Source organism: Callospermophilus lateralis, chromosome X, assembly GCF_048772815.1.
Source record: "Callospermophilus lateralis isolate mCalLat2 chromosome X, mCalLat2.hap1, whole genome shotgun sequence".
Lineage (NCBI taxonomy): Eukaryota > Metazoa > Chordata > Mammalia > Rodentia > Sciuridae > Callospermophilus > Callospermophilus lateralis.
Window position 1 is genome coordinate 32,468,258 of NC_135325.1, and position 24,992 is coordinate 32,493,249.

The 24,992-nt window shown below is 40.4% G+C and overlaps 2 protein-coding genes across 2 annotated transcripts in view; both read left to right on the forward strand.

Annotated features, from left to right (window-relative positions):
* LOC143639426 (uncharacterized) overlaps positions 1-24,992 on the forward strand; it is an 831,269-nt gene that overhangs the window by 88,924 nt on the left and 717,353 nt on the right.
* Chst7 (carbohydrate sulfotransferase 7) lies at positions 5,725-23,760 on the forward strand. The gene is made up of 2 exons (XM_077107581.1): positions 5,725-7,388; positions 23,134-23,760. The coding sequence occupies exon 1, from the start codon at positions 5,901-5,903 to the stop codon at positions 7,356-7,358; it is 1,458 nt and encodes a 485-aa protein (XP_076963696.1). The 5' UTR covers positions 5,725-5,900; the 3' UTR covers positions 7,359-7,388; positions 23,134-23,760.

Sequence of the window (24,992 nt, forward strand, 5' to 3'; positions counted from 1 at the left end):
GTGAGAAAAAGGCTTTTTAGGCAGAATGAAGAACTGAAGTTCAATTTTAGAAGCATCAAACAATGCAGCATTTTTCTAAAACCCAGAAGTCTGACTAGAATACACAATATTAAGCGTACTGTGTTTCAACAGAACCAAAATGGAAGGTGCAGGAGGAATAGGAAGGAAATGATGGGAAGTGAGTCTATAGAGGTACATTAGAGCCAGAATGTGAAAATTCTTACAAGGCATTCTAAGGAGTGATAACGGCATTGTAAAAACACTTATGAGGTATTGTAAAGAGTGTAGGCTTCATCCTCTTGGCCTAGGAGCCATCTTATAACAGTGTGTAGGCAATAGAGGATGGGAGTAGAGAGACCAATTAAGAGATAATGGGCCACACATAGCTAAAAAGGAAAACCAAGCATATGTTCAAATAAGTAACAACCCCATCATTATGTAAAACTATTATGTACCAATAAAAATATGAAAGAGAAAAAGGAAAAGCAGGTGTGGATTATTGAATGGTTCTGTTTTAGGAGGGAAAGAGATACTGATGGAGGCATATATAGAAAACATTCAAGATGGGTATGGTGGCACATGCCTGTAATTCCAGCAACTTGGGAGGCTGAGGCAGGAGGATTCTAAGATTGAGGCTAGCCTCAACAATTTAGTGAGACCCTGTCTTAAAATAAAGAATAAAAATAAAAAGAACTGGGAATGTAGCTCACTGGTAGGGCATTTTTGGTTCAATCCCCAGTACAGAGACAGAGAGACAGAGAGAGGAAGTCTCACATGGTAAACTGTATGGACTAGGGTGACTGAATGTGATATCTGAGAAAAAGGGAGGAATACTCAAAAATGACAATGAGGTTTCTAATTCTGGCATCTTGGTTTTTAATTATCTTACCAGGGCATTATTCAAAACAGAAAATCTGGGCTGGAGTTGTGGCTCAGTGGTAGAGTGCTTGCCAACAGCATGTGTGAGGCACTGGGTTTGATTTTCAGCACCACATTAAAAAAAGGAATAAATAAAATAATGGTATTGTGTCCATCAACAACTAAATTTTTTAAAGTTTAAAAAACCCAGAAAATCTATGAAAAATAGTACATTTTTAGAGTATTATAGAGGATTTGACTTGGGAAAAATATGAATTTGAGGGTCCTGGAGAGCATTCAGGTGAAGATACTGAGACATAATGGGAATATGAGACTAATGGGAAGAGAAATCTGGAAATGGTATTTAAGAGTCAACAATGTAAACTTATTGGGAGAGGCCACAGGAATTGAAAATTTCAGGTGGTTTAGTACAATAAGAAGAGAAATCCAGGGATAGAGCCTTAGGGTTCCCAGTATTTGGCATGAGATGACATCTATAAAGGAGATTAAGAAGGAGAAGCTTAAGAGGTGAGAAGGGAGGGAATGGAGTCATGTTTAAGGAGGAAAGATGGTGAGTTACTCCTCCTTTCATTGTGCCACCTCTGTCTTCATAGTATTCAGTGATATCCTAACAATCTTTCTAGAATAATCCTTGGCCCACTGTGGCCAGAGCTTGGAAGCCTGTCCAGTCCTTAAAATATGAGAAATCCAATACAGTATAAATGTGCTGAAGTGAAAATATTATGAAAGATGCTCTGACCTACACTGTGTCCTTAACTATTTTTTTGTTAAGAAAATGGTTGAAATGAACATGCTTAACAAAGTAAATTCCATCACAACTTATGGTTTCCTTTCCACAGGATAAATTATACATATTACAAGAAGGGGGAAAAATATGGAAAGTTGGAAAAATTCCTGTGAGAATTCACTTTTTGCCCAGAAAATATTTATTATTTTAGGTTTTTATTAGAAAAGCCAAAGGGACTTGATAAGTGTACTGTCATTGGATTTCAACCAAAAAAACACCATTTTTTAATATTTATTTTTTTAGGTATAGATGGACACAACACAATGCCTTTATTTTTATGTGGTGCTGAGGATTGAACCCGGGTCCCGCCTGTGCTAGGCGAGCACTCTACCGCTGAGCCACAATCCCAGCCCCTTCTTCTTTTTTAAAAATGTTTTTTAGCTGTCAAAGGACCTTTTATTTACTTATTTTCTTATGTGGTGCTGAGGATCAAACCCAGTGCCTCACACTTGCTAGGCAAGTGCTCTACCACTGAGCCACAATTCCAGCCCAGAATACTTCCTCTTTTGAAGAGGTTAGGGAGTGTGGTGGATGCTGTCCAAATTTTCCTTCAGGAATAAAGGAAATGTTCCCCAGGTGCTGGGAGTGGTACTGCCAGCTGTCAGCTCTTTTAGGGATTGCCTTGGCTGAAAAGAGCTGCCTCACCCAAAGTCACATCCTTCTAGGAGTCAGCCTGCATTTCATAACTAAATGACATTGAGCCTGGCCCTCTCCTCTTGACTTGGGTCACCTCCAAATAGTCACCTCATCTTCAATGATTCCCATGTGGTAGACTAAGCGAGATGTTGAACTTCAGTTGCTACCCAATTTTTCTCTGTGCCCAATTCTGCATCCTTCTCATCCTTTCCCTTCAAAGGGATGATTTCAAGGGCTCACCCCAATAAATCTGTGTGCTAATCTCCTTCTCAGAGTCTGCTTTCCAGAGATCTCAATCTATACCAAGGCTGAACTCACAGAGCTTAAACATGGTATTCAGGCAAACCCTATGCCCATTTTCATCCATTTGATCTCAGAAACTCAGGACAATTTGGTGATTGGATTAAAACAGAAACCAGACCACCTGAGTTGTTAAAATTCGGTTTTTAAATTTACCTACCATAAAATTTACATTTTTATTTTATTTTTTGTTTTAATTAGTTACACATGAGAGTACAATGATCTTGACATATCATACATTTGAATCAGATGGGGTATAATTTCTCATTTTTCTGAGTGTACAGGTTGCAGAATTACATTGGTCATGCAGTCACGTATATACATACATCAATAATAATGTCTATTTTATTCTGCTGTCCTTCCTTTCCCCCTTCTCCTCCCCTCCCCTCCCATCACTTCTCTCTACCCAATCTAATGTGACACACTTCTTCTTTTCTTTTCTTTCCCTAACATTGTTATACATGTATTCTGTATAATGATGAGGGTCTCCTTCCATCTTCCGTGCAATTCTCCTTCTCCCTCCCTTTCCCTCCCACCTCTCTTCCCTATCTAGAGGTAATCTTCTTCTCCTGCTCTTCCTCCCTACCCCATTTATATAAATACTCCATATATAAATGGAATCTTACAGACTTTGAACCTGGCTTCTTTCACACAGAGTAATGCATTTGCGATTCATTTATGTGGCTGTGTATATGAATAGTGAATTTCTGTTTGTTACTGGGTAGTATTTCATTCTACTGATCACTACGGTTTGTTTTTTTCATTCACCAGTGGAATCCCATTCAAGTTGCTCCCACTTTATAGCAATCATGACTGACACGTCTATGAACATTTGCATATTGGATTATATGTGAACACGAGTTTTGTTTCTTTGGGGTAAGTGTAGGCATGGAATTGATGGGTCATTCTGTAAGTGTATTTTTAATTTTACAAGAAACTGCCAAACTGTTTTCCAAAGTAGCTGAACCAGCAATGTATGAGTGTTCCAGTTGTTCAACCACCTTGTCAGTTTCTGTCAGCTATTGTAAAAAGGTCTGTTAGTGGTATTTTATCGTGGCTTCAGTTTGCATTTAACTTGTTCATGTCTTTATAGGCATCAGCCTATGTTTGGTGCAGAATTGTTCAAATTGCTTACCCGTTTTTATACTGAGTTGTCCATTTCCTCATTGTTTCAAGAATTCTTTGTTCTAGGCACAAGTCCTTTGTCAGATGTTATGGTTTAGATGTGAGGTGTCTCCCAAAAGCTCATGTGTGAGACAATGAAGGATTTTCAGAGGCAAAATGGATAGAGTATGAGAGTTATAACCTAATCAGTGAATTGATTGGTGCGCTAGCTGGGTTGTAACTGTAGGAAGGTAGAATGTGGCTGGAGGAGGTGGGTCACTGGAGGATTATATTGGAGATTATATTTTGTATCTAGTGAGTGGTGTTCTGTTTTCCGATTGCCATGTCCAAGTTGCTCTCCTCTTCATGCCCTTCTGCTATGATGCTCTGCCTTACCTCAGGCCCAGAGTATTGGAGTTGGCCTTGAGACCTCTGAAACCATGAGCTCCCAAATAAACTTTTTCTCCCTAAGATTGTTCTTGTCAGGTCTTTTGGTTACAGCTACAAAAATAGCTGACTATAAGATCATATTTGTTATTTATAAGTAGTTTTCTACTAGCATATATCTTGCATGTTCATCCTCTTAAAAGCATCTTTTACAGAGCAAAGGCTTTTAATTTCCATGAAGTCCAATTTATCATTTTTACCTTTATGGATAGCACCTTTGATGTCATATCTAAGAATGATTTGCCTAACCTTAGGGCAGAAAGATTTTCTTCTAAAAGCTATACATCTCACATAAATCTTTCCCCTCTTAGGTGAGTATGCAGAAAAGAAAGTGTGGGGAGTAGTACTCAGTGAGATTGGTAGATAGCATTCTGAACAAGTGGCTGGAAAGGAGAGAGAACTGTGGACAGAAATCAAAGTGCTTGAGCCAGTTTTCTGTGTGTGTGTGTGTATGTTTTGTGGAACCCAGGGCCTTTGTGCATGCTAGTCAAGTGTTCTACCACTGAGCTACATTCCCAATTTAGCCAGTTGTTTTAGAGGTGGAGTGACTTCCACCATATAAAAAGAAAAAAAAAAAAAAACAGATCTTTGGAGATGTTATTTTTCCAATTTGAACTACTTCCCCTGGTGGAGATGAATAGATTTGATTTCTCTTTTCTCCTAATCTTTCAACACCACGCAAGGAGGTGGGAGAAAGCTCTCCTTTCCTTGTTGATTATCCCACTGCAAAAGAGCAAAATTTCGCCTTTTTGATTCTCTTTTGAATTTTAGTAACTCTAAGTTTAATCTTCCTTTTGGATTTCCTGTCATTTTTTTTTCATGTATCCTTTGGTATGTTTCACTCCTTATGCGTTCTTTTAAACACCATCTCTTGGGAAAATTCACCATCCTAACACTCTCATTCTTTAAATGTCCCTTGCTTATATTTGGGATATAATGTGGCAACAACCCTACATCTCACAACCCCAGGAACTGTGTGGGCACTAAAAATCAATAACATTTTACAATTGAGTAAACTGAGCCTTGGAGTGTCTGTTAAATATGCAGGAACCTCGACTGGCAAAATCCTAAGGAACACAACATTTAGAATTTCACGAAGCCTAGATCTTAATCATTAAATGTGCTGTATGAGTGCAGTAGTGCCTCCAAATCCCTTGGACCACCATGCAATGTGCAGCCACCTATCTTTATTTTATCGTGGCGAGTGGCCTAGGACACAGAGGGCCAGGCTGGGGATATAAAACTTAAGGGGAGAGGAGTTCTCCGGGTGGGATCCATGTCTCATCCCTTGGCACTTTCTGTACACACAAGCCCCTCCCTTGACTGCAGTCAATTCCTTAAGACTTGACCTCATTACGGAAGGTTTAGGGAAAGGTCGGGCTTGGCTCGGTGCGCCCCAGCTGGCGTCCCCACCCGGCTGCAGCCCCGCCCAGATCTGGCAGAGCGATGGGCAAACTGTAGGGTAGAAAGGCGGGGAGAAGCCATGGAGGTTGAAGGAGGGGCGGGCGGTTGCCAAGCCGGCCAATAGGCGGCTCTCCAGAGGCTGTGCTGAGAGGACAGGGGCGCCGTCACTAGCACCACAGCCTCCCAAGTTTCCCCTTGTGGATGCACCGCCTGGCTGCTCTGCTCCTCCCGGTGCACAGAGACCGGGAGAGACCAGAGGAGCGGACTCCGGACGGGATTTCAAAGAAGGTGCGAGAACCTGCTTCTGACCGGCTCTGGAGGTGGGGTTGGGGGTCGGTAAAAGATGAAAGGCCGCCGGCGGCGACGCAGAGAACACTGCAAGTTCGCTCTGCTGTTGGTGCTGTACACGCTGGTGCTGCTGCTCATCCCCTCGGTACTGGACGGCGGTCGCGACCAGGATAAGGGCGTCGGGCACTGCCCCGGCCTGCAGCGCAGCCTGGGAGTATGGAGTCTGGAGGCAGCGGCGGCTGGCGAACGTGAGCAAGGCGCTGAGGCGCAATCTGCCGCAGAAGGGGGAGCAGACCAGTTCCCCAAGACCCCAGGCAACCTCAGCTCCGTCGGGGAGACAGTGGCCCATGAGAAACAACACATCTACGTACACGCCACCTGGCGAACAGGCTCGTCCTTCCTGGGAGAGCTCTTTAACCAACACCCGGACGTTTTCTACTTGTACGAGCCCATGTGGCATTTGTGGCAGGCGCTCTATCCAGGCGACGCTGAAAGCCTGCAGGGTGCTCTTCGAGACATGCTGCGCTCGCTCTTCCGTTGTGACTTCTCAGTGCTGCAGCTGTATGCACCTCCTGGGGACCCCGCCGCAAGAGCCACGGACACAGCCAATCTCACTACAGCCGCCCTCTTCCGCTGGCGGACCAACAAGGTCATTTGCTCGCCTCCGCTGTGCCCCGGAGCGACCCGAACCCGAGCCGAGGTCGGCCTCGTGGAGGACTCCGCCTGTGAACGCAGCTGCCCACCCGTGGCGCTACGCGCCCTGGAGGCCGAGTGCCGCAAGTATCCAGTGGTGGTCATCAAGGACGTGCGTCTGCTGGACCTGGGTGTGCTGGTGCCCCTGTTGCGTGACCCAGGTCTCAACTTGAAAGTGGTGCAACTTTTCCGCGACCCTCGGGCTGTGCACAACTCACGTCTCAAGTCCAGGCAGGGACTGCTGCGCGAGAGCATCCAGGTGTTGCGCACCCGCCAGAAAGGCGACCATTTTCACCGCGTGCTGCTAGCGCACGGTGTGGGCGCTCGTCCGGGGGGTCAGTCCCGCGCGCTGCCGGCAGCACCGCGTGCAGATTTCTTCCTGACTGGTGCTCTTGAGGTGATCTGTGAGGCCTGGCTGCGCGACCTGCTTTTTGCACGCGGTGCTCCATCCTGGCTAAGGCGGCGCTACCTGAGGCTGCGCTATGAGGACCTGGTTAGGCAGCCTCGCACCCAGTTACGCCGCCTGTTGCGCTTTGCCGGGCTGCGCGCTATAGCTGCGCTTGAGGCTTTTGCTCTCAACATGACTCGCGGAGCGGCTTATGGCACCGATCGGCCCTTCCACCTGTCGGCACGCGATGCTCGTGAGGCAGTGCACGCCTGGCGCGAGCGCCTGAGCCGAGAACAGGTGCGCCAAGTGGAGGCCGCCTGTGCTCCAGCCATGCGTCTGCTGGCCTACCCTAGCAGCGGAGAGGAGGGTGACGCGGAGCCACCCGGGGAAGAGGAAACCCCACTGGAGACTGAGGCCGTCGGGGCTACGTAGCCCCCACCCTCGCCCCCGGAGCGGATCCGGGTAAGGTGGCTCTGGGCAGGATAGGGTTCTAGAAAGGGTCTTCGGAGAGCCTGCATCAGGCCTGCTGGAGAGGAGAGGGAAGAGGGCTCTAGGAGATGGTGCTATCCTGAATGCCATGCTATCAGATCAGGGCCAAAGGGATAGGAAATTTCTGCTTGTAGCATTTAGGAGATTGTATCAGTTCTCCAGCTTATGAGCCACCCACCTTCACAGAGGAGGACCCTGAGTTAAGAGAATGTTTCAGTGTTGCTGAGGCAGAACCCAGTTTTCTGCATTCCCAGTCCACTTTATGAAGTAGGAGGTATCTGAGGTCTGAGGACAGTAGAGAATGTCTGAAGTAGTGTAATGGAACATGAGGTCGGGAATTAATACCTAGACTATTAGGATTAAGGGAATCCTTTGAGGTGGATGGTTTTGAAGTTATCTCAATGCCAACTTGTCCTGTGGGGCAACTTTTTGCCTTGAAGTGTTTGTTGGCACAAAGAAAGCCAAAAGCAAGTTTTGGTGGACCGGAATTGACTTCATTTTTTAAAAATATTTTTTAATATTTATTTTTCGGTGGACATAACATCTTTTATTTTATGTGGTGCTGAGGATTGAATCCAGCGCCCCGCGCATGTCAGGGGAGCACGTTACCGCTTGAGCCACATCTCCAGCCCTGGTATTGACTTCATAACCCTACCTAACCAAATCATTCTGTTTAATATTTCTTCTCTTTCTCTCTTATGCTCAGGTTCCAGGGCTTTCCTCCTGAGTACCAATCATGCAAAGCACAGTCCCGCGGGTCTTGCAACAGTTTTTGCAGTTTTGTGTGTCTCAGGCCTTGGTATAATGGAATAGAATAAACTGCTTTCTCTTGGCTCATGTGTGCCCCTCCCCCTCCCCCTCCCCCACCCCCTTTCCAGTCGCTAGTGTTTGCAGGATATTTGGCCATATCCCGTTTGTATCAGGTCACAAAGAATGCCTGGTCAGCTTCCTCTAGTACCGACAAGACCTCAGGACTGTGTTTCCCCCACTCCACCCCATCCGTTTGAGAGATGGGACCTTAGATCGGCAGTAGCAGCTTGTGAAAAGTCATCCCCTCTTTTTTTGTTCTTTCTCTATAAAAGTGTATGTCTGACGATGCTAAAGTGGGCCCTGAATGATCTCCGAATGTGTTCAGTGTTGGGGTCAACATATGGTGTGTAACACTGGGCCGAGGGAAGAGTTTATTCTGCACGATATTGATGATGGAAGTCAAGTTAGTGGCATGGGAATGTATTTTCCCAAACTTTGTGTGAATTGGAAGAGTGCCACCTTGTGCACTGTGCAGACTGGAGGAGGAAAAGCAATGCTGGGTGGACGGAAGTGACTAAAGTTTCCATTCATTATTTTATAGTGTAATTCAGTATTCCCCTGGGATGATGCTGGAGCAGGGGCAAAGGTTGAAGATGTTAATGAAGATGGGAGTTTGCTGTTGTTAATAGAGCTAAGGTTATAGAGTGATTTTGGAAACTGGCTAATCAAGAGGTTTTGCTGGTGAGTTTCTGTAATTGCTAGGAAGTCTGTGTTCTTTCCTGATTTCCAGAGCCAAGGAAGGTAAGGCATAGGGTGACTTGTCACATCTTAACAAAAACATCCTTTCATCTGCTAGGTCTGTATTTACACTTGGAACAAAATGGTCCCTAATCATCCTTCACAGGCCTCAGGGAACTCCTCCCCCAGGCTAATGCTGTGGCATTTTATGGTTTTAAGACATGACAATCTCCCAAAATCTTTTGCTCCCCCACCAACATTTTTGCTAACATTTATTGAATGCCAGCTGGGGTGAGGAAATGAAGAGAATGGAGAGCAGGGTAGAGAACATAGATTTTCCCCTCTAAGGAAGTGCAAGTCTGTGCAGGTGACGCTAACTATGAGATAAGGTGTCCATGCTGTGGTTTAGAAGGCCAGTGAGGCTTTCTTTTTATGGGGCTGCAGGAACATATGGGTGGGAGCTTTAGGCTCTTCCAGGTGTTGGTGACTGAACCCTTCCTCCAGCATTGGGCACTTACTACCAACCAGGGGATGTGTTAAAAAGGTTGTGTTCCTTCCTAGGAAAAGTGTTATAGATCCATTAATGGAGTTTTAAAAAGTTTTTCATACTCTAGGGAAGGGAAGGAAAAAGAAGGGAATGAATTTTTATAAAAAGGGCTGTGTGCCATTCATTGTGTTACGCACTGTACATATATGGTTATTTATAATGGTTTCACAGATGAGGACTCAGAGAAGTAATTTCTGAGAAGTCACACTGGGGTAATGTGTGACTTACCCCAGGGTGGAACTTATCCCTGGCAGCAAACCTGGCACCCCACCTGGGCTTATAGGCTGGTTTGGGGTGCTAAATACACTTGACTTTATTACTAATATGTCACAACCGTGAGCAAATAAAATATCCCTGAGCTGCCAACAGCACCGCCACAGAAAAGCTGATGGCTCTATAGCTATCCTCTCCATCAGGCACTTGGCTCAGCAGTGAAGAGAGGCTGCATGTGAATTAACCCAAGGATCTGCTGGATGGTCCAGACCTAATAACCAAAATTTAGTAGGAAGGGAGTAGATTAAATTTTCTCATAGCTAAGTGAGGACTGAAGCATCCAGAACCAAGACACCAAGAACCCAAGCTCTTCCCATATTGTACATTTTCTTAGCTTTATGTTCTCATTGTAACAAAATAGTAGCCACAGTGCCAAGTATCACATCCTCACCCAACTAACCCAATGTTTGTAAAGTGCAGAAAGGAAAAAAGCTGGTTATCAGGTGGAGAGGTATTCCCTCATGCAATGCTCATTCATTTAATCTGGTTATAAAAAACCTTTCGCAGAACCTTTTACCCTCACCAGCTTTCCTCTTGGCCAGAATTGGATCACATAGTCTGCCCCAGACCAATAATTGGCAAAAGGGAATGAGAGCATTTTGGCTGACTTATATTAGCAGTCCTCAGCCCTGGCTGAAATTACAGTAGCCCCCTCTCCTTATCCTTGGGAGATATGTTGTAAGACACCCCTCAAAGGATGTTTGAAATCTCCCATAGTGCCAAACCCTATATATTCTATAGTTTTTCTCTACACATACCTATGATAAAGTTTAATTTCTAAATTAGGCACAATGAGAGATAAACAACAATAGTTATTAATAAAATAGAGCAATTACAACAATATATCATAAGTTCTATGAATATAGTCTTTCTCAACTGTCATCGGGCAGGTAGTATATACAGTGTGTGTGTGTGTATGTGTGTGTGTGTGTGTGTATGTATATATATATATATATATATTGCTTAGGGCCTAGCTTTTGCTGAGGCTGGCTTTGAACTCAAGATCCTCCTGCTTCAGCCTCCCAAGCTGCTGGGATTACAAGCATGCACTACTGCACCTGGCTGGGAAGCTTTATTTCTAAGGCAATTATTCAAACAGAAAAAGAAATGACCAGCCACCACCAAATCCCTAACAATCCATCTGAAAGTTATTGCATTTTAATCAGGGGACCAAACCACAAACATTCTATGTAAGCATATGCATAAATATCACTAAAAAGACAACCCATGGCTTAAACTCTGTTAAAGAATAGGCATTTTAAAAACATTTTTCCTCAGCTAGGGCTGGGGCTCAGTGGTAGTGCACTTGCCTGACATGTGTGAGGCAATGGGTTCAATTCTCAGCACCACATAAATATAAATAAAATAGAGGTCTATTAACTACTAAAAAATTAGAAAAACATTTTTCCTATATAGAATTTCTCATTCAACAAAATTTGCTGAGACGCTCAGTGGCAAATCAAACTGGGTGCTGTGCTCAAGTTAGAGGGCTGAAAGGATGATGATGGTGGTGATGGTGATGGGGGTGTGTGTACATTGATAGGTATCTGAGTGGCACTGCTGCAGTAGGGTGAGACTAGTTTTGTAAAACACATCCAAGTCCACGTAAAACACATCCAAGTCCAAGTCATTTTTGCCCCCCGGGAGCTCCACTGATCCAGACCTTCTTAGAGCTCCTGCATGGGCCCACCTTCCCTGGCAGGATCCCTCAGTTGATGGTGGATTTGGTGCTTAGGAAAAGTTGAAGATTCAAGTCTGGTGAGTGAGGCAGGGGAGGAGGCTGATCCTGCAAAATGAGGTGTGTGTGCAAAGTCATTTCTTGGTTCATATGATATCAGTTTTTTTTTTGGGGGGGGGTACTGGGGATTGAACTCAGGGTCACTCAGCCACTGAGCGATATTTCCAGTCCTATTTTGTATTTTATTGAGAGACAGGGTCTCACTGAGTTGCTGAGGCTGACTTTGAACTCATGATCCTCCTGCCTCAGCCTCCTGAGCCACTGGGATTACAGGCGTAATTACTCGCCCAGCTACAATCTCAGTTTTTATATTAGGATGCAGGAAGCCAGGCTATAGAGCCAGTATCTCCTATTTAATACTTGATTAAGTACAAGAAGAGGTTGGAGGCTGAGGTTGTGGCTCAGTGGTGGAGTGCTTGCCTAACATGCTCAAGACCCTGAGCTCCATCCCCAGAACAGGAAAAAAAAAAGAGATTGAAAGACATTTCCAAGGCTTTTTGGTGCTAAGGGGAGGTGACATTTTATTGAGTGCCTATTTTGTGCATTGTGTTACATGCTTAATACATATGATCTCAATCCTCATCTCAGCTGTATGAAGTATGTAGTAACCCCTTTTATGAATAGTGAAGCAAGCTCAGAGAGATTAGGTAAATTGTCAAGGATAACACAGCCAGAAGATTAAAATTGGGTGTTCTTTGTTTTAAAATTATTATCTTTAAAATTTGTAGAAACTATGTAAACAGGAGGTGAAAAGAGAGTTCAACAGTGTCAAAGGGTACCTGCCAGTCTCATTTCCTAGAAGAAATCACTACATTTCTTGTGGTATATGTCTAAAAATGTTTTATGCAAATTCAAGCAGAATATATTACCTTTTAATATATAAGTGGAATTGAACTGTATTTATTGTCCTGTACTTTTTATCACTTAATACTTTAGAAATCTTCCCATGTCATATCCTTTTTAGTGACCATATTATATTTCATTGTAGGAATGTATTGTAACATATTTACCTAGTTCTTAAGTCCATACTGTAGGACATTTAGGTTGTTCCTATGTTTTGCTATATTTTATTGCATTTTTAGTAAAATCCTTATATTATCTTTGCATACATGTAAGGATACCAGTCAGAAAAAACTTCTGTAATAGACAGACCATGTGTAGCAAAAGGTATACACTTTCTACAACTTGAGGGGTAAAGTTCTTCAAGTTGCACCAAATTTCATTCACATCAATGGTTTCTTGGAGTGTCTGTTTCCTGGACTTCCAACAAGCTGGATTTTTTTTTTCACTTTGGCTAGTCTGATGGGTGGGAAATCCTTTCTGCTTGCACCCTGGCTTTCACTGACCCCCACAGTTCACCTCAGATGATGAATGATTGCCTTGTACCTTGGGCTGTGGTAACTAGGATTCCAAGATGAAATCAATTTCTTAGCCCTTCCGCAGTTCACATGTATTTAGGGAGTGTCATTTTTATGATATTTTGAAGGACTGATACATTTTGACACAACAATTTCATCATTCCTTTATAAAACCACACTTGCACACAGCATCAGATTTCAGCCAGGTTCTTGTTCAGATGGCGTTGTTCTGGTACTGTTGGTGTGGATTATTGAACATCTACAATTGACTTGTGACAATTGACTCATACATCAACCATTTGGGGACACTATCATTGGGGAAATGCGAATGTTTAAAATAAGTTCTAACCCTTCATACATTTTCTCTGTATTCTGGAAAGCCCTCTTTGTGGTCTCACAGAGGCAGGGACAGAAGGAAGCAGAAGTGCCCATTTGCAGGGTTTGTCTGAATCACTGGGGAGTGAACTGAGGGCATCACATGTTGCTAGGCAAGGGCTGTACACTGAGCTACGTCCTTAGTCCCTTTCAGTTTTAGAGGAAGGTTTCAGAGGGTTTTCTAAGAGGTTCTTCTTAGTCTGAGCAGATATTTTTCCCATGAACAGAAATATATATAAATAGTTGGGAATGATGTTTTTTAAAAAAACATTTACAACAGCTGGTTTTAAATTCTCCAGTATGCCTCTATCTCAGCCTGCTCTCAGCATGAACAGCCCAGAAAAGAATGAAATAAAAGAATCTAAACGTTTGCATCTGACATTCCAGCCCAACAAGGTGACTAATAAATGAATGAAGTGCTCACTCGCTCTCTCAATCCCCCCCCCCCCCCCCGCCTCTCTCTCCCTCTGTGAGGTCTCCTGGCTTGCCATCCTCTTGCTTCATAGTGGAACTGAAGAAACTTGCTCTGCTGAAAGAAACATTTCTACTCAAGTGGGGTATAGAATATGAACAGTAGAGACTAAGAAACAGCCTTGGCCCAAGTTCAAGAACACTGGGAAGTAAAGAACTGTTTGGGAGCTGAACAGGAAGCTATTTCAATTGGAGAAAAGTTACAGAGCTCAGTGATGTCTTCATGAGAATTGGAATCCTTGAGCTTTGCTTGCCACCCCCCACCTTTGTCCCCAGGCACCAAGCCAGCAACAGGCCCTGACATTTTCTGCAGCTGGCCTTGTTCATATTAAAGACCATCCTGCTGAGTGTTCAGAATAAATTGGAGCTTCAGTGGATGGTGAATATTTTTAAATCCAGAGGTTAAAAGGCTGTGAAAAAGGACCACCACATTCAACTTCAATGATGACTGTGTTCCAAGCCAGCAGAGCCCTCTCCCTTAAAATGGACACAGGCAACAAGGACTTTCCTGTAGAGCCACTTTCCAAAACTAACCAGTTTTTGCTTATGGAATGGAAGCCCTTTCTGTGAAGCATTGCCATAAGGAGGGAGTGTTTAAAGTTCCTGGGAGAGGTAGGGTAGTCTCTGGCTCCTATAAGTAAGAAGCCTCAAGTCTGGATCTGCAAGTGTAGCTCAGTGGTAAAGTGCTCACATAAGCATGTGCAAGGTCCTGGGTTTGAGCCCCAGCACCACAAAAGGAAAAAAGAAAAAGAAAAGAAAGAAAACTCCTGTCTGACCTTAAATAAAAACCCGTGGAGGGAATATTTCCAGAGAGTGCTGTTGTTAGATCAATACCGTTCAGTCATGGTATCCCACAGGCTGGAAGCAGAGAAAGTAGTCTCAGTGAAGGTCTGAATCATGTGGTTCTGCCCAGACATGGAACATCACAGAACATTTGTAAGGCTTGGGGAGAACATCTGGGGTGGGGACCATAGATACTTTAGTAAAGATAATAAAGTGAGGAAAGTTCTGAGAAGCCCCAGGAGGGAACTGAGAGCCTAATTGAAGATGTCATTCCAAACAGACAGATAAGGTGAACATTAGGAAAGCATGTCCCAGAGCTTTAAGGTTACTTTTCCCATGACTGAGAGCACACTGCATCAAAAAAGGGCTCTTTACTGCCTCAGAGGTTGCAGGAACAGTAAGCCAAAAATACTAAAATAAACAGACTTTAAAAATAGTACTTAAGACTAGCCCAGGGCTGATGTATATTAAATATACACATATTAAAAGCAATAAAGGTAGACACTGTCTCTTGTTGTAATAAAGAATATCACTGACATGGATGTAAAAATGAAAACATTTTTCAGGTTCTGCAAATGATAAAAAAAATAGACTTTATTGTCTGTTTGTACCCTTCCCCCAACTACTGCTAGGAATTACAATGAGACAGAAATATTAATTACCCTCAAATAATTAGTGCCTTATATGTACATGTATTGAAATATCACACCATACTCCATAAGGATATACAAGCATTACATGTTGAGCAAGACTTTTTTTTAAGTTGTAGATGAACACAATACCTTTCTTTAAATTTATTTTTATGTGGGGCTAAGGATTGAATCCAGTGCCTCATACATGCTAGGCAAGTGCTCTACCACTGAGCCACATCCCCAGCCCTGAGCAAGAATTTTAAAAAGGAGGAGATAGAAACGTTAGCTCCCCTGATTTGACCAGTACAACTTATCACAGAATACCCCCAAAATATGTACATATAAAACAGTAGTTAATAATAGATAACTTTACAAAAAGGCAATGGTTTATGGAATATAAACACCACCCCAAAGAATAACAAAATATATAGCACTAAAAAATGCCTTTTAAATACTCTTATTTTTCAGTAGTCAAAAAGGAAGAAAAATTGTTTTAAGTTCAGGAAAAATCTGTGTCTTTATACTAGGTGTAGCAATCTCTAGCAATCCTACAAGCTAGGGAGACGACCCATTTACAGGATCCAGTATCTTGCTCCCTCACAAATCTGCTCTTGGCCATGAGGCCATTTGCTACATTAGACCCTGGGAAGGAAAGGATAGAAAGGGTTGAATAACCAGAATGCCTTCCTTTGCAGAAAGATACTGGAAGTGATGGCTACACTTTGGCTAAACCACAGACTCTCTTCTCTGACTAGCTATTCTAATCTGGGAATGCTAAATCTGGTGGACAGAGGGGAAGTCCTCATGGGCAGCCCCAGTGACTACCTTCCAGCACTTATTTGACCTCCAGGCCCTGTGGGGACCAAATTGCTGCCTGAATTACAGGTCTAAATTCCAGTCACTTCCAGTCCCATGTCCTCTCAAATCCGCCCACCCCCACATGGTGGATGGTGAACATCTGCAGGTGGCCCATCTGAATATACATTATAAAATACTGACTCAGTTCCTTTATTGGAGTTTACTCATAAAAGCGATCACATATGCCAACTCAAACTATATCTCAAAGCAGCTCAATGAAAGGAAAAAACAAAAGTCAACTAGGAAAGCTCAGCTATTTCCCATTTTTATTTTTATTTTTTTTCAATTGATACATAAAACATAAAATTATACATAATTAATGCCCAGTTTTATTAATACTGGTGTGGTATGCATTCATCTGTTATCAAGTGAGTGCAAAACTTTGGGTAAATTTTGTTTGGTGGGTGTCATAAAATAAGATGCATGTTAGCATTTTAACCTATTGGGGAAGTATAATGGTCATTTAATTTTTGGCACTGGTAGACTGTGGAGCTTGAATGACTCGTGTGGATTGAGGCTTTACTCTGAATTTTTCCCACGATGGGTGGGGATGACTGAAGCATTAAATCTCCTTAGCCATCCTCTGAGGTTCTGTCCAGATCTCCACAAGTGGCTTCTCTGTTAGTTTCATCCCATATTTCCCAGGTATGTATTTTCTCTGTTTTTTTTTTTTTGTCTTGCTTTATTTTGACCTGAGAGTTGTTTCAAATTCAGTAGGACTGAAGCTATTATTGACAAATGCAAATATAACTGGCATCCCTCCCACTGCCACTTATTTTTTTTTCAGGCTGAAAATCTGGAAATTATAACATTTCTGCCATTTAAAGTAGATTCCCTGACAAAGTTCTTCATTAGAAAACTGTTCACTCTTGCATTTTGTTTCAAAGTCACATTGAAGGAATGCTTGCACTTCAACATTGCTGGTATTTCAAGGATTATTTTACCATTACTCTTAAGCAGCTCCCTCCACCAATACCACATTTGGTGGATTAACTTTGGGTAGAGTGAATTTTCTATTTTATTCTCTTTCAAAGAGGTTTTAACCATCTAGTTTCTTTACCTTTCCATATAAATTTTAGAATTAGCTTCTCTGTATCTATAATAAGCACTGAGGGCATTGGATAGGAATTTTGTTAAACTTATAGATCCATGTGGGAATTGAAATTGTTATTATGCTGTTTTCCAATCCATGAATGAAATGACTATTGATTAAGATTTTGTTTGACTTTTTTCACTGGTATTTTACAGTTTTCAGCATATTAGTCCTTTACCTGTTCCATTAAATTTATACCTAGGAATTTCATTTTTTTCAGTTATTGTAAATTGTATGAATTTTAAAATTTGGGTTTCAATGTGTTCACTTGTAGTATGTATAAATAAAATTGATTTTAAAATATTGATCTTATATCCTGAAAATTTGCTGAGCTCACTTGTTTGTTGTAGGAGAGTTTTGTTACATTCCTTAAATTTTCTATACATAACAATCATATCATCTGCTAAATAGGGACAATTTTACTTCTTCCTTTCTAATTCCTTGTCTTATTGCATGGACTAGAACTTCCAATACTATGTGAAGTAAAAGTGGAGAGTTTAAACATCTTTTCCTTGTTCCTGATCTTAGGGGGAAAGCATTCAGTCTCTCACCATAAAGAATGAGGCCAGATGTAGGTTTATGTAAACGTCCTTTATCAAGTTGAGGAATTTCCCTTTTATTCCTATTTGCTTTGAATTTTTTGATCTTGAAAATATGTTAAATTTTGTCAAATGCTTTATCTGCATCAACTCATGTGACCATGCAATTTTATTAGCCTGTTAATGTGGTGGATTACATGGATTAATTATTGAACATTGAACCAGCCTTGTATCCTGAAATGAACTATTTGCTCATGATATCTAAATCTTCTTATATCTTGTTGAATTTGATTTGCTTATATTTTGTTAAAGATTTTTTGCATCTACTTTCATAAGAGTTGTTGGTCAGACGTTTTCTTTTTTTTCTTTTTTTGTATTTTGTCTTGTTTTGGTATTAGGATAATACTGGCCTCATAATTTTATGGAACAGATTGTGCAAAATCAATATTAATTCTGTTTTAAACATTTGGTAGACTTTTCCATCAAAATTATCTAGGCCCAGAGATTTCTTTTGGGGGAGTCATTTAATTACTTATTCCATGTTTTAGCAGCTATAGGATTTTTAAAATCATCTATTTCTTATTGGGTGACTTATAATAGTTTGTTTTTGAGGAATTAGTCAATTTCATCTAAGTTGTCAAATTTTGGGTGCAGAGTTGTTCTTAGTTTAGTCTTTTTCTAAATCCTTTTAATGTCTTTGAGGTCTGTAGTGATATTTTCCCTATTTCATTGCTAATATTGGTAATGTGTGTCTTCTTTCTTTATTTGGTCAGGCTTGATATAAGTTTATCAATTTTTTAATCTGTTCAAAGTACCAGAATTTTGTTTTTTATTTTCTGTTTTTAATTTCTTCTCCTAATTATGATCTCACTTCCAATTTATTTTTTAAAGTCTACTTCTAGTTTGAGGTAGTTGCTTAGATAGTTGATTTGATATTTTTTCTAATGAAAGCATTTAGTGTTATAATTTTCCCTATCAGCCTCACTAACTTTATACACTGCATTTTCATTTTCATTCAGTGTATTAACTTCCCTTGAATTACTTATAAGTGTGTTCTTTAATTTCCAAGTGTCTGAAGAATTTCTTGCTATCTTTCTGCTATTCTAGTTTCATCTCATTGTAGTTAGAGAATACATTCTATTATTATTTCAGCTCTTTTAAAGTTGTTCAGGTTTGATTTTTGAAACAGGATATAGTCTATGTTATGAATGCCCCATATGCACAGAGAAAGAAGATACATTCTACTGTTAATAGAGGAAATATTTAATAAATGTCACATGAATCCTGTTGATTGATGGCATTTTTCAGTTCTTTCATATCCTTGTTGATTTTCTGTCTAATGATTCTATCAATTATTGAGATGGGGTATTAAATTTTTCAACTACAAATGTAGACTTGTGTATTTCTCTTTTCAGTTCTTTAAGTTTTTGCTCTGGGAAATTTGAAACTCTGTTGTTTGGTGCATACACATTTAGGATTGCTATGTAGTATTGGTGGATTAACCCTTTTACCATTACGTAATGTCCTTTGTCCCTGGTAATTTTCTTTGTCCTGAAGTCGATTTTATCTGATATTAATATAACTACTCTTTCTTTCTTTTGATTAATGTTTGTTTACTATATCCTTTTACTTTCAACCTACCTATACCATTATATTTAAAATTAATTTCTTATTGACAGCATATGATTAAGTCATGTTTTTAAATACATTCTGGGGTTGAGGGTGTAGTTCAGTAGTAGAAAGCTTGCCTAGCACTTGGTAGGCTTGGGGTTTGATTCCCAGCACTGCAGAAAAAAATATCCAAACTGACAATCTGTTTTAAACTATTTATGATTATTGATATTGTAGAGCTTAAAAATTCTGCCATTTAAAAATGTTTTGTTCCCCATTTTTGTTCCTGTTTCCCTTTTTCTGCCTTCCTGTGTTACATAAACATTTTTTATAATTTCATTTTGATCTATCTGTAGTGTTTTTTAGTGTATCTCTTTGTATGTTATTTTAGTGGTTCCTTTGGATTATACATATGTAACTTATCACAGTCTACTTATGTCAACTTTTTACTGCCTCCAGTGAAGTATAAAAAAACAGTCTCCACTGAAGTTCCTTTATCTTTCCCTTCCTATAATTTTAAAAATATTTTTTCTACATATATTGAGAACCTAAATACAATGTTTTGATTTTTGCCTTAACTATCAAACATAGTTTTAAAATTTCAAGAGAATAGTCTATTAAGTTTATTCACTCTTTCTGTTGTTCTTCATATGTGATGATTCAATCTACCTCCTTTATCATTTCTTTTCTGTTAGAAGAACTTCCTTTAGTAGTTCTTTAAAAAAAAAAAAAAACGGATTGAACTCAGGGGCACTTGACCACTGAGTCACATCCCCAGCCCAATTTTGTATTTTATTTAGATACAGGGTCTCACTCAGTTGCTTAGTGCCTTGCAGTTGCTGAGGCTGGCTTTGAACTTGTGATCCTCCTGTCTCAGCCTCTCAAGCTGCTGGGATTACAGGTGTGTGACATGGCATCCAGCCCTTTAACAGTTCTTATGTAGCACTTGTATTTGCAACAAAGTCTCTTGATTCTCCTTCATTTGTGAATGTCTTTATTTCATCTTAATTCCTGAAGGATATTTTCATGGGATATAAAATCTGGTTTGATGGTTATTTTCTTTTACTGTTTAAAAACTGTGCCACTTCCTCTGAACTGCCAGGTTTTTGGATATGAAATCCACTGGCATTCAAATTATTGTCATAAATAATGTGTCATTTCTCTCTAGTTGTGGTTGAGATTTTTTTCTTGGACTGTTTTTCTGATGTTTGTTTATATTGCCTTGGAGTAGATTGCTTTGGGTTTTTCCTGTTTGGGGTTCTCATAGCTTATTGAATCTGGAAGTTTATGTCTTTTATCATCTTTGGGAAATTTTCAACCATATTTCTTTAAGTATTTTTTCAACTCCAATCTCTTTCTAGAGCTTTAACATGAATAGTAGATCCGTTACTGTGATACCATCAGCCCTTGGGACTCTGTTTATCTTTTTTCATTCTATCTTCTGATGTTCAGATTGGGTAATTTCTGTTGTTCTGTTTTCAGATTCAATACTTCTTTACTCTGCCATCTGTTTTGCTATTGAGCACATTTAGTAAGGCTTTCAAATTTTGGTTATTGTAATTTATAATTCTAAATTTCTATTTGGTTCTTTCAAAAATATATCTATTTGGTGAAAATATAATTTTCTTTTGTTTCAAGTGTGTTTGTAATTGCTAGTTTAAGCATTTTAATGATATTTGTTTAAAACTTTTTTGAATCATTTCAATACCAGTGTCATCTTAGTGCTGGTATCTACCAGTCACATTTCCTTTTCTTATTCAAGTTGAAATTTTCCAGATTCTTAGTTTGACAAGTACTCTTTTCATTGTATCTTGGACATTGGGATATTACCTTATGCATCTCTGAATCTTATTTAAATCTTCTACTTTAACAAGCTTCTACAGACGGCACACTTGTGGAGGAAGGCGTGTACCACCTAGTTACTGCCAGGTCAGGGCAGCAGTCCAAAAGTTGTGGCTTTCCATTAGGCCCACCAGGCCTCTGCTAACAGGAGGTAGTGTTTTTTCCTGTGGTGCTTGGTTTTTGTCTTTGTAAGCTAACCTTTTCCTGTCCTTTGACAACAGATAACAAGCTTTTCTAGGGGCTTCTGCTGTGTGTGTGTGTGTGTGTGTGTGTGTGTGTGTGTGTGTGTGTTGGGCATTGATTCCAGGGGCACATTACCACTGAGCTACATCCCCAGTCCTTTTTCAAAATTTTAATTCTTGCTGAAGTTGGTCTTGAACTTGTGATTCTCTTGCCTTAACTTCCTGAGTTGTTGGGTATGCACCATGGTACCTGACATTTAGTAGCTTCTTTCTTGTCTAAACTGGAAAAAACTCGTCCATTTCTGGCTTGCTGGCTTTGATAGCACCCACTCCAGGATATAAAGGAGGCAAAAAGAAAATCCAGGAACTCATATTAAGTTGTTCCTCAATTCCTAAGGTTCCTAATCAGTCTGCATTTATCTCTCAACCCTCTAGTCTTCTTTGTCTTATATGTCATATTTTGAGTTTTTAAAAAATATTTATTTTTTATAAGTAGTTGGACACAGTACCTTTATTTATTTATATGTGATGCTGACGATCAAACTCTGGCCCTCGCATGTGCTAGGCGAGCGCTCCACTGCTGAGCCACAACCCCAGCCCATATTTTGAGTTTTTAGTTGCACTTTGTGGGAGGAATAAGGAAAAGTGCTCTGCCCCACCTTGTCTGGAACCAGAAAGCAGTCCACCTGAACATTGGTTTTTATTAAACTAATTTATACCAAATAAACTTGACATGATGGCTCTTTATGTAAGTTATCTGTACTACGAGAATATTCAAGATCCATAGAAAGGCCTCATGGTGTTTATGGAATTAGTTTTTCCTTAAGGCTTAGTCTTTATTGCATGCTTTGAATAATCTTGAAAGTATTTATTTTTCAAAACTTTGCATCATTAGAAGCTGATGAGCAGTTTAACCATATTAGAAAATGTCAAATTGGATACACATCCAGGATCAAAGGATCTAAAAAAATCAAGAATCTGGTGGCAGAAGTAGCACAAACATATCCAGAGTTAGCCCACACTCCACTGCTCACATACAGTGACACAAGCAGAATGTTTAAATGAAAGAAAGTCCAGGTGCCATGAAGGTTGAAGTTTGGGAATGTTGCCAAATGCAGCTTCAGTTTTACAGAACAGCTGACTGTTGTTGGTGTGATTTATTTTGCCCACATGGTGCTGGGGTTGTGGCTCAGTAGTAAAGCACACATACTCAAGGCCCTGGGTTCAGAACCTAGTTTTTTTTTTTAATATTTATTTTTTAGTTGTAGTTGAACACAATCTCTTTATTTTATTTATTTATTTTATGTGGTGTTAAGGATCGAACCCAGGGCCTTGCACATGCTAAGCAAGCACTTTACCGCTGAACTACAACCCCAGCCCCCAGACCTATTTTTTTTTTAATTATGCTCAGGCTGGGGCTATGGCTCAGTGGTAGAGTGCTTGCCTAGCATGTGTGAGGCACTGGGTTTGAGCTGCAGCACCACATAAAATAAACTAAATAAGCAAAATAAAGGTATATTTTGTACATATGAACTGGTACACAAGTGAAGAGTGGTTGGATACATGTTTGATACCTAAGCATAAATCTTCAATCCCAGCTTCTCCCCCTCTTCTACCTAACAGGTCCTGGAAAGTTCTACTCTTCTCAATAGGCAGCCCACAACAGAAGCTGCATAAAGCACAGCCAAACTGACAGAGGAGCTCTATCATCTTTGTCTTCACCCTCACTGAACACCTTTTAGGTCACATTTTCTCCTGGCCTGTCTTCACAAACCAGAAAAGATACTGATTTGGTATGGGTTTCCAGTACTGGAAAATCTAGCTTAGATAAGGAAAATCAAAGTTCACATCATCAGCGTTCAAAAGACTTTCTCTCTGTGGATTTCTGGGTTCTGAAGTTCAAACGTCCTTTGTTCCTTCTCTTCCAGGTCAGTCACCATGAACCGGGCCACTCAGCATGCTGTCCCAGCACAGGAGTAGCAGCACTGTGAAGGCAATCTATCACACTGTCAGAGACTGGGACTTTGCTTGGTACCAACTGCTGTGCAATTCTGCTGGGCAGGAATATCACAAGCTGTTAAATATCGATGGACACACTGGTTGAGATGAAGTTTCCAGGGAGGAAGTGACAGTGCAATGTGGATATTTATGGCCATAAAATAAGAAGAGCTTTAGTTCCCAGGCTGAACCTGCTTTTGCTGGAGCCATTTCAACAAAACATCACAACAAAGAAGAGATGTGATTTAGTTACATTGCACATCAGCAGATGTCTGGACAAAAACATCAATGTGAATAAGGGCCAAGTGCAGTCCTGTCTGTCTTGATTAAATTACTTGATATTAAATAAAAGGTCTGGGTGGTATTGTTTTAAACCTGACTCATCCAGCTCTCCTTCAAATAGCCCCCTCCCCTGGGACCAATTATTAAAAAGTAATTTTGCTCCCTGGGGTGGGAGATCTCTAATGAATTTAAACCTAAGTTTTGCTTTTAAATTGTTCTAGCCGATGTTATTGTGATTTTTTTATGCAATTAAATGACTTTAGGGTCATGCTAAACACAGGATTTATTGTGTTTTGTTACAAGCATATTTTAGGACATAGTTAAAGTACATGGTTCATGTAAAGGTAGTCTACATGCAAAGGAATACGAAGACTATGAAGGAAAACCTATATTGAGTTCAAGAATTTGAGCAATTATGCAACAAGAACCTAAGGGTTAAGCTGCAATGTCGACTTTATTCCTCTCAGTCTTACAACGTGATGTTGCCCGTACCTGGTCATGCCTTCCTCGGGTTCTGTACTCAAAGCCTGTCAGACTCTTGGCAGGCCCTCCTCTTACAGAAAAGTCACAGGCAAAGGCCAAGTTTGAAGTAATTCTTTTAACTCTAAGGCACATTTAAAAAATCTTAAAAATCTGTTGCCATGATTTTTATACTCTTTTAAAACTGAATTTCTTCAAGCATCTAAATCGGGGCTGGGCAAGAACTTTCTTGGGAAAAGGCCACATAGTAATTAGCTTAGGCATTATGGGCTGTACAAACTCTGTCACAACTCCTCAGCTCTGCCTCAGCAGCATGAAAACTGCCACAGACGGTATGCAAATGAATGAGTATAGTGGATGCCAATAAAACTTTATTTACAAAAACAGGCAGTGGGCTGGATTTGGTTCAGAAGCTGACTTTAGTTTGCCAACCCTAGTCTAAATGAATTCCCTTGGAGAGGAATAGCTTCCACCCAGAAAAGAACTTTTCTATGAGGGAAAGAAACAGACTAGAAATAGGGTCATACTAAATTCTTCTACTAGTGGATGACACTTTAAAAATACAAAATAAGAACAGCTCAGCCAGTTAATTTTTTTATTTTGAGTTTCGTAAAAAAAAAAGCTTTGAGAAAATGTGTTAAATATCAGTAAAGGGCAAGGAAACACATGGCTAGCTTTACAACAGCAATCTACACATCTACACAAAGGCAAACATTAAGTAAAATGCTAGGGAAAAGATACCACTTTGGGGGGCCTACGGCAGTTTTCCTTATTGCACATAAAGGTAGATAACTTCAGGTCTTTAATTTTTCACAGTTATAACATACTTCAATGTCATTTATATAATGTGTATTTATACAACATAGTATAATTTTAATATTATAAAACCACCAGTTTGCTACTATTGAATGGAAATAGAAGAAAAAAAATCTCCCCAAATACAATAAGTAAGCCCTCTATAAAAAGTTCCCCAGAAGGTCACATCATTCCATGTTAAATTCACCCTATTCTACTTCAAAAAGTTGCT